Genomic DNA, 10,268 nt, shown 5'->3' with positions numbered 1-10,268 from the left:
ATACATACATACATACATACAAGTACATATGTACACACAAGTACATATAAATATACATACATATAGGCTTGTGCCTGAGAGTTATACTTACAATTTTGCTAATGTACGATCTTGCTTGTTCCATTGCTTTCTAGAACACTGGAAAGAAAAGGAAAAAAAAAGTTATTTAAAGAAAATCTCTTGACTTAACAATAACAACGAACATGTGCAACCCCATGTTAAATTGCTGCTCTTGCATTATTTTTTTTTTCTTGAAGACACACTTTGGCAATACCTTGAACCCAACCATTTTAAATGTCTTCCAGCTAGCGCACACTGCACTACTGTTTGAGCTGTGGAATTAAACCAGGTATCCAAAACCCACATCCCACCTCTTGTCCAAACATCATTCATTGCTGAGGAGAAAGACGGCACTGTCTAACGGAGGTCGACTCAGACTCTCGCAATGTGAACTCTATTTTTATAAGACAACAACTGCATTACCAGCTTCCCACAAGCTTTTGCTGAAACCGTAGGACAAAGTGGGGTTTCAGTTTTTCCCCCCCCAGTACATTTCATTTACATGAAAATGCTCGAAAGGCAAAATATGTGCCAGGCATGTGATGGATTCCAAGAGAAAGCACTGCTTTGTGTGTGGTTTGCAGCTATTAAGATTTGATGGTTTAGATCTGGGATATATAGATATTAGAGGTTTAAATTATTAACAGGTCAGCTTGTCGCTAGCCCCAAATTTTTGTAAGAATATTATTTGTTTTGAACACATGTACAACAGCTGATATGTCTATTGCGACATTAAAACAAAATTTAAGCAGAAACTAGTTGTTATGCGTAATTTGTTACGGTATTGGTATCAACTGCTGAAATACTGGTATCATGACAAACCTATGCAAAACATATACAAATATATATATATGCCGTTGTGATGTACAGCAAGAGAGATGAAGTAAATGGCACTAAAATGGATTTGTGCATCTTCAGACATTCTCCTATGATCTGACTAACCAGATATTTTAATCTTGGTAAATTTATCCGACAGCAATAATTTGACTAGAAGAAGGAGTGACCTCTGATCAACCTTCAGAGAAGAACAACGCCAGACAAAACTCCTTCAAACAAAATACCTTATCAAGTGTGAAAGAAGGTTAATCCCATGGTCCGTCCCCACATGTTTGCATAGTTTGTTAGGTTCAGCCTATTAAACATTAGACCAAATAAGCCAAGTCTAAGGAGTCACAACTTTAACATTAAGACTACAATTTTTTTTTTTGGGTACATCCAGGTGTGTGATCTGAATTAAGAAAGCAAATGCTAAAACTGAGGAGCTCTACTAGGAGAAACTATGAGACATAAACAACCGGAATACCACAAACCAAAAGTGGCCTTGATCTCCAATGGTGCCACAACACAGATAAACCCTTTGCTCTAAACAAAACGCGCAGGGAAGAAACAGTGAAGGCTGGCTATAAAATGACTTTGACTCGCTAAAATGTAAACTAGCGTAGGGGTAATATATTACCAAAGATAACTTCAAAACATTGCTTGGCTACAAACAGCTCCAGGACGGCCTTGACCTTTAGAACCCGAAGGGGTGATAAACATTAACCTAGTCGCCGCAGCACGATAATAGCTGTTAAGGTCATGAAAAGTGGGTTAACTAGTTTAAGGTCAAGGGGAAGGTGGGAGAGGGTAAAAGTTGTGCGCAGCTTCATCAAACTCACCATCCTTAGAGTGTAGTCACACGTCCTCCCACACCAAAAGCGCGATTGTCCCATAAAGAGTGGATCTTAGGGCTAGTGCGAGTGAACAAATTTCACCCCAGCAAAAGATTATATTTACGAAATTTCAGAAAATTGTGCCAAACTACAGACTAATTTTAATACGATGCCACCTAAATTCTTTATCAGTCTGCCACATGTTTGACGAAAGAGACGCCACTTAGTAGTTGGGTGACATCTGTGCAGAAGAGATAGCTTCACTTGAATTTGAGATACGCCCTTCGGGGATGACACAGGCAGGCTCCGGCCGGCCGGGGAGAAAGCAGGACCTTAGCCGTTTCAGGGCCTAATCAAGCCAATTGGACTTAAACAAATCTTGGGAAACCACGTTGCTTCATGCAAGCTTCCTTAGAATGTGACAGGTATACTTCCCTTCCCTACAACACTACTCGTTATGTTTTCTGTTTGAAGAAACTAGTGAATTGACAAAAATAGTTACATAGAGGGCAAATGGACGGAGTATGTGTCTTGAAGACATTTCACCTCTTCAAGAAATCTACTCCGTCCAGTTGCCCTTGATGTAACTATTTTTTGGATATGATGATTCGAAACTGCTACCAAATAAAGAACTATACACAACCAAGAAACGTTCAAAGTGAATCTGTTGAGACAAATTATGGACACACTGGCCCCTAATAAGGTATATGAAACAAAAGTGTATTGGCTGCTTTAACTACTATAGGATTGAATAGCGCAAAATTTATTTTTGTATAAATATTTTAGCTCTGCTCTGCTCAACTGCCCATTTCTTTGGTATTAATCTGTGCAAATATGATAAAACATTATATCAAAAGGGTATTAATCTGTGCAAATATGATAAAAAATTATATCAAAAGCTTTCATTCAACGGATAAAAAAAAAAAAAAATTGTACAAGCCATAAGAGAGAGATTCTGCTGTTTCCACAGCTCCAAGCTTTCAAGCATCTTTTTACATTCTATAAGTTATGAAAAAATGAGAACAGCGTGGGAGAAAAGGGTTGGGGGGGATTTCAGGGAGACTCATTGTGCAGGGCTAAATCATGTGAGAGTCACACTGGGGGGAAAAAAAAAATCTCTAAAGGAAGGTCGAGTCAGAAGGAACACCGAGGCAGACAAATCCCTTTTGTGAGACAGGCACAGACATTCTAACTGAAGCACAGCCAATGCAAATTTTTTTTTAACTACAGGTTCTGTCAACGAGTGTTCAATGAATGGTTAATGCAGAAAATGCCAGATATTATTTACTAGCATTTCATATTGATTCTGGCCACATTGCACAATAGCTGAGTCACACAAGAAGGAATAAAAGGAACAATACAAGGAAGATAATACATTATTATCTTCCTTCCGTGCAATACACAATACATACACAGAAGATAATCTGTGCCAAATGGAAGGATTACAAAGTTGCGGAAACACATTCCTCAAATTTCTCAAACAGAATTGACAACCATTAATCATTACATTTTTTTACATGCATTGCGTTGCATTTTGTTATTTGAATTTGTTGAGTTAAGCTTTTGAAGACGTGCCAATGAACACACCTGTAAGCAGAACCAACGTCAAATTTTTAAACAGGTTTGGAATAGTTAAAATTGTTCTTACATTACTGGAATATTAAAAAAAAAAAAGAAAAAATGTCAATGCAGTGTGTTCAACTAACCTGATTTTTTTTTTTTTTTTTTTAGACCATTCATTAACTCCATTCAAAAGGTAGTATAAATGGCAGATGAAACACAAATTTGACTGGACCAACATATACTAAAGTAAGGGTGTACATTTAACTATTCCGTGAGCAATTTTTAAACCACAACATAAATTATTTATAGAGCATGCATTTCTGCATTTCCTGGAGCACTGACTACAATCTGCAAATGCAAAAAGTGCCATTAGGATTCTTTTTTTTTTTAAATAAAAAAATAAACTAAGAAATCTTATCTGAATTTTTACTTGGTCAGATAATGAATTCAGTTGAAGTCAAAAATATTTATATGCACATTTTTTTAAAAGAACTGTTAAAACTGGTTTGGCCTGTCTAACTGTAAATATTGGAGACAAACAAACCAAATTGGTTTGAAAGGTACACTCCAGATACACAGAATAGGATTGGTCAGTTTACTCTGAATTATCTGAAATTCATCAGAAAATACTTTAGCCAGGAATATCACAATAACTGTATTGTGAACTGTGCTACTAGTTGTTAGTCACAGCAACATGGTCACTTGCACATAAAACGCATAATAACACAAAATATAAAAACGCATTTAAATATTAGCTTTCATAGGCTTCCTCATATTTGAAATAAATAAAACCCACTGACGATAAGGAGTGAATTGCTGAAAAAATATCTGTTATTGCTGACCGCCAAGGTCAAATAAAACAGTCAACTGACGGTTACCTCAAAGGAGAGGGTGCCAATCGGTGGAAAGGCCGAACGTGACTTCCTGCTTCAGCGTTAATGGCGCTGGTATCAGCGTAGACAACGTGACACGAAACAATGCAGCACCATCTGTGCATCTACAGTAGCGAACTACGGAGACGCTAGCCAGGTGGCCCTGTCACTACCTAGTGCTTGGATGAATGTAATAACAGACGTCAACTGTAGAATAATAATATATTAAATATTACCCCCCAAAAAATCCTAATTTTATATCCTAAAATACAGGAACACACATATATATCATATAACATATGCATTGATTATTTTATTTAATAACACTACAAAAATGAATGACGTTAGCTTAGTTAGCCGGCAGCCGTTGTTGTTCATTTATTTAAGTCCTTTCGGCTCAGTATAATGGAACACGGCTCCGGCTCAGTTTGTTTCTATGCATGTGGGTTAGAACTCACGTTTCCTTCGGTAACAGCTGCTGTCTTGAGCATGCACTCCACGTTTCTGTCTCCTCTCCCGAATCTCTTTCACGAGGTGGCGGTGCCCTTGCTCATGCCGCTTCTCTTTATAGCTACGGCTAACGTCACCCTCACTTCCGCCTTCACTCTTCTTCGTGTACGTTTGACTTCCAGGTTTTTTTTTTAAGTGCCGCCATCTATCGGTCACATGCCAGTTCCCGCCGCTTGTACTTATAACGTTTTGGGCCGTTAATGGCGATTTTTCTCGTACCTCAAACAGTTTTAATCTTGTTTACGGTGTTTGTCAACTTAAATTTTGATTCTTTGAAGCGTATGAAACTACATTTTAATGTTTTTTCCCCTCTTTTAAGTCTTTGTTTGTTTTTTTCTTTCCTCCTTTTTTGTAAATTTCCTTTTTTGCTTCCCTCACTCCAACCAAGACAATATTTTTTAAAAAGTGTTACTAGATAAATGTAACACTTGTAAGGTAACATGTTACTTTTTCTTTCTTTTTTTACCCAGGTACTTCCTCAAATCATTATCATCACACTAGGCCCACAGGCTTAGAAGTTTTTGGGTTTTTTTTTTTTTAAATCACATAAATAAAACAAATGATAATTCAGTTGGAATAGATGTATGCTGTACTTGGGACTGAAGCACAAAAAGGTAACTTCATGCACATGTGTTCCAGACAAACTGACGACTTTCAGCTGCAGTTCACCTTGAAAGGAGAGCAAACATAACACCGCCGTGCCCAAGTCTGCTTGGATGGAACCCATAATATGACTAACTTCCAGCTGCAGCAATGGAAATGTGGGTTGCTAGAATGGAAAGAAGGAGAGGGATGGGAGGTGTTTTTCTTTTTGCCACAAGTGTTAGACACAGTGGTCTTATCTTTTTGCCACAAGTGTTAGACTCAGTGGTCTTAGACCTATTATTCCAAGATACATAATAATGCTAATATCCATGAGGCTCAGTGAACGATTTGGAAAAGCCCCAAATATTTTGGTTTACAGACGGGGCTGGGAAAGCAACAACTCCTGTGATTGGGCTTTGGTAGTGGGCAGTAGCAAGACAGTCGCCACCGGTGGTAAATTATTAGTAAATCCCTGTAAACATTTGTTCTTTTATTTATTCTTTTATCTGTGGTTTAGCCATCAGGTCTAGTTACTGTTACATTTAATTATTGATTTTTGAGTAAACACACAAATTACAAGGTTGTGTCAATGTCCCTCTAATTGCTCTTTTGGGTATCCTTGGTAATTGTATGTTTTGTCACTGCTGCCACGCTGCTATTTTAACTATTCAGTGGGTGGTCTGACCTTTTAGTTTTTTAATAATTTTCCTGATGTTTCAGTGAACTTCTAACTGAAGGTTAGATACAAATCCTGAAAAACAGACAGCTTTTTTTTTTAATATCTTTAAATCACAATCACAATATCAGTAAATCACAATATGAGCAATACTCTTGGTGGTGGCTCAGCAGTTCTACCAGTTCTGGAATGCAATCCTGCTGGACTATGTGGATACATTTTTGTCAGGAGACCATTGTATTTAAACTTCACCAAAGTTTCCTTTTCTCGACTTGTCACAGTATATGCAGACAAATCCCATAATGGGATTTACAGTGATCCCTCTCCTATCGCGGTAGTTGCGTTCCAAGACCCATCGCGAAATGGAAAAAAAAATTGCGAAGTAGAGACGAGATAGTTATTACATTATTTACGTATGTATTTACCTTTTACGAACCTCCCCCACACTGTTATCAACCCCCCGTAGACTGGGTTAGCCTTTCCCACACCACTACCAGCAATCAGTCACAAATGCACACATTTATAGAGCCCCCAAAAAACGATCGGATTAAGAAAAAAAAAAAATCCATGATGTACTGGGGGAGCGAAAGGAGGAACACTGTACTCCACTTCGTAACTATGGATACAAATGCCGGTTAGGGAACCTACAACTTTTTTTTTTTTTGCAGTAGATGTCTCTTACATAAACAGTAGGCATCTTGAATCCTGTAGGGACCTTTTTACTGCTGTAGATTTAGAGACCTCAAAGTTCAACTGCGTTTTTCACTTCGAGTTGTTGCAGTTTGATGCAAGTGCTGGCCAAGAATGTACCATCGCCATAGAGACAGCAGCTAAAATATGTGATTTTTTTTTTGTTTTTTTCACACGCTTTGGTTCAACTGCTAATAGTAAGTAATGAACCCCAGTTCAGAGGTTAGAATAAATTGTTAGCCCTGGAACTGATTCTGTATGTCAGAGGTGAACAGCGCAGCAGGTAAACAGGTTCTCACAGCCTCTGTATTACTGCCATAACAAAACTCTTACTGTGAGAAAACAGCAGAAAGGTGTTTTCTTAAGATGGATTCACTGGAAAGTTTAATTCCTGTGAGAGCAAAATAAATAAATAAATCTTTCATTTTTTTTCCATGTATCTTCTAATCCCTCAAAGCAACTCGGTAAGCCTTCTGTTTGATTTTTTTTTCTTTGCGTGGTAGAAGACACTTATGGGATTTGGTTTTTAAAAATGTAAATACACGATGGGTGGTATCACAGGAACCAGAGGTGGGCCTTGTATTGTTATAAGGAACAGTCCAGCGCACATATCTGTTTGACAAAACAGGCCCGGTAATTACACATTATGTTGTATCGTGCATTCATCCACTGTAAGTAGTAATTATATGATTGGCGAAAACAGGTGAGAGAGATTTGTTTGAAAGCTTCGGTCCTTCCTTTAAAGATGAACCGAATTTCCAACATGTACAAAAAACCCAGTAAAAAATATAGCAAAAAAAAAAAAACTTTGACAAGTACACGCACGTTTATGCAGGTTCTCAGTTTCAAGTAGTTAAATCAGGGGTGTCAAACATACGGCTCGCGGCTTCACGATATTTTTTGTGAAATTATTATTATTTAATCAATAAATAATACGAATAACTATCTAAGTAAAATTATTATTATTTAATTAAAAATCAATAAATTCGAATAACTATGTAATGTACTTCTTTGCATGAAAACAAAGGGGAAAACATGGACTTTTTGTAACTGATTATGGTGTGATTGCACTGGTCCGGTCCACTTGACATCTATCATGGTCCGGTCCACTTGAAACCAAACCAAAATGAGTTTGACAACCCTAAGTTAAATAGAAAGAAAACGGTATTTTTTGAAGACATTGTTCTTTTGCCTCTTGTCTGTCTTCAGAAAACGAGTTGCACCCGACTTAACTTCTTCAGATTTGACCAACAAAATGAAATTGAATTTGAAGAAAATAAAGGTTTTTGCACGGCTAGATTTTTTTTTTACATTTTTCTGTTTCTTTGTCTCTCAGTCATCACTTTCCTTCGGAGTAACACACAAGTATCACTTGGAAAGATAAGACACTCCTAATCTCTGTCGCACCCAGAGGGTGTACGTGGAGAAGCCCCTTTACAAAAGAATTTGAGAAGAATCAGCATTGTTAGTTATTGAGACCAGACGTTGCTGCGGAACTGTAGACACTTCTCTATTTAGAGCGCAATGATCTGGGGACATATAGCGTGTCCGCACTAGTGACGCAAGAAGTAACAGGTGTAAAAACCAAAAAAAAAAAAAAAGGCCTTTGTGAAAGAAAAATGGAGGAAGTAGTTTCAATCAAGCGGAGCACGAACAGGTTAAACAGAATAAGGAAGTCTGTGAGGAAATTGAGGGCAACGCGGGGACTTTGTACAAGATTGGCCTTAGCCGCAGTGTATGATGCAATAATAGTGTTGGGTGAGTGCAGACGAGGTCCCCCAGTAACATTACTTAAGTGTGTGTGTGTGTGTGTGGTTTTTTTTTTAACTGTGCTGCACAGGAACGATACATTATCTCTTTCAAAACACAACTCAGTTCAGACACCCAGGGCTTGGTCTCCAAGAACTCATGACCCCTTTCTGATTACGAAACACGCACAGGTTTTAAAGTGATGGGAAAACGTTTTTCTTTTAGCTTTTAGTTTTTCGAATTATAAGGCATTTTAAATTTATCTACTAATTTTTTTTTTTGAATATTGTATAATATGTTGGCAACAAAGGAGAAACTAAATCTAATGCCAAAATGATGCTTCAAAGCACGTGTCAAACTCAAGGCCCGGGGCCCAAATGCGGCCCGCCAATCTGTTTTGTGTGGCCCGGGGGAGATTAAAATGCAAAGTAAGGTCCATGCAGCAGAGTTTTTTTTAAAGTGTATTAGTCTGTTATGGAGTAGTCATATCTGTGTCTAAATCCAAGACCAATCCAAGGACTGGTCAGCCAGTACCACCGGTTACTACACAGCGGAAGCGAGGTGCTGAGTATTGAAGTATCATTATATTTTTTAAAATCTATCTTTAAATAATATGAGTTTGACACCCCTGCTTTACAGACTAAAATTCAAAAGTCTTCAACGTGCAGGTCTGTGACAACAACGACCTCCAGTGGTCGGATGGAGTAGCTAACCATGTGTGAAGTAGAAAAATATTTATTGAAAACACATTACGAACTCTACAACTTTACCCATGACCAACGTAATACGAAGACAATTTCAAAACTTCACTTCTTAAATCATTCACGCACAAAAAAAAGAACAACTTCACTGACGAATATCAATCACGCACAAAGGTTTTCTTTTAGTGACTCGGTCGAAAAGGAAAGGGCATACCCGCCATGAAAGGCTGACCGGGGTACTGTATTTGAGAAGCAGGGTGTGTGGACATGGGTGTGTGCGGATTGTGTGCAGGGTGTGCAGTATGTGTAGGAAGCGCAGGGTGAGGTGGGTGTGAGGAGATGGGTGAATGACCTGCATGTGGACTGAAGGCCAGCGGAGGAGTGTGGATGTTGTTGTAGTACATCACAGGACCAGACAAGACCAACTGCAGCAAACTGGCGATGCACAAACACAAAACAGGGAAAGGAACAAAAGTTAAAATGAAAAAAAAAAAAAATTGTTATTATTGTCTCTCGCTTTTTACCTTCCACTATATATGTACATACAATATGCAAACACTTTGCTTTTTAAAAATGTGTTGTTTTTTTTCCTTACTTGTTGTGAGGGAGACGGGAGCAGATGGCTCGTAAGTCCTCTGCGGAGACAAAAATCACATACATTATTACTTAGTGTTAACATTAGCATGTTAGTGAATATACTTATATATGTACGTATATATGTACATACAACATACAGCCCCTGGCCCACCAGGGGTTTCAATCTGGGCCCGCTTGATGAATTTTGAAAGTAAAATAATACACAATACTTCATGTTCTGGAAATGTTTTGTGAAATTACATTTCACTAAATATATATATAATATATAATATATAAGGGTATAGGTATATAGTTTTTTTTCTTCTACTTGTTCTTACTTCAAATGTGTTTGAGAGAGACTAAGAGTCAAACAGTGAGTTAAATGGTTGAGTTGAGTTCAGTGACGAAGATGAATAAATATGAAAAAGGTTACAGTCTCCATCTATTGGACACACTGGGAAACAGAAACATATACTAGTAATAATAAGACATTTGGTACCAATAAGAGATCTGCATAAAATTTGTTAATAATGTACTGTCATTGTGTAACACATCTGTAGTCCAGACCATCTCTTCCATATTCCTACACACTTACCCCTTGAGCAGAGGAGGGCTCCGTTGGCCAGAGCGACCC

General features: G+C 37.9%; 1 protein-coding gene across 1 annotated transcript in view; it reads right to left on the bottom strand.

The window, feature by feature from the left end:
- Positions 1-7,907: 7,907 nt before the first annotated feature.
- Positions 7,908-10,268, bottom strand: part of ints15 (integrator complex subunit 15) — a 6,342-nt gene continuing 3,981 nt past the window's right edge. The window contains exons 5-7 of the mRNA XM_025052426.1: positions 10,230-10,263; positions 9,654-9,693; positions 7,908-9,493 (exon numbers count right to left, since the gene is read on the bottom strand). Coding sequence (XP_024908194.1) covers positions 9,241-9,493; positions 9,654-9,693; positions 10,230-10,263 — 327 coding nt within the window. The 3' untranslated portion in view covers positions 7,908-9,240. The remainder of the gene's footprint in view (positions 9,494-9,653; positions 9,694-10,229; positions 10,264-10,268) is intronic.

This window comes from Cynoglossus semilaevis, chromosome 20, assembly GCF_000523025.1.
Source record: "Cynoglossus semilaevis isolate Cse_v1.0 chromosome 20, Cse_v1.0, whole genome shotgun sequence".
Taxonomy (NCBI): domain Eukaryota; kingdom Metazoa; phylum Chordata; class Actinopteri; order Pleuronectiformes; family Cynoglossidae; genus Cynoglossus; species Cynoglossus semilaevis.
Note: the sequence above shows the minus strand (reverse complement) of the source record. Positions and strands in the feature narration are given on the sequence as shown.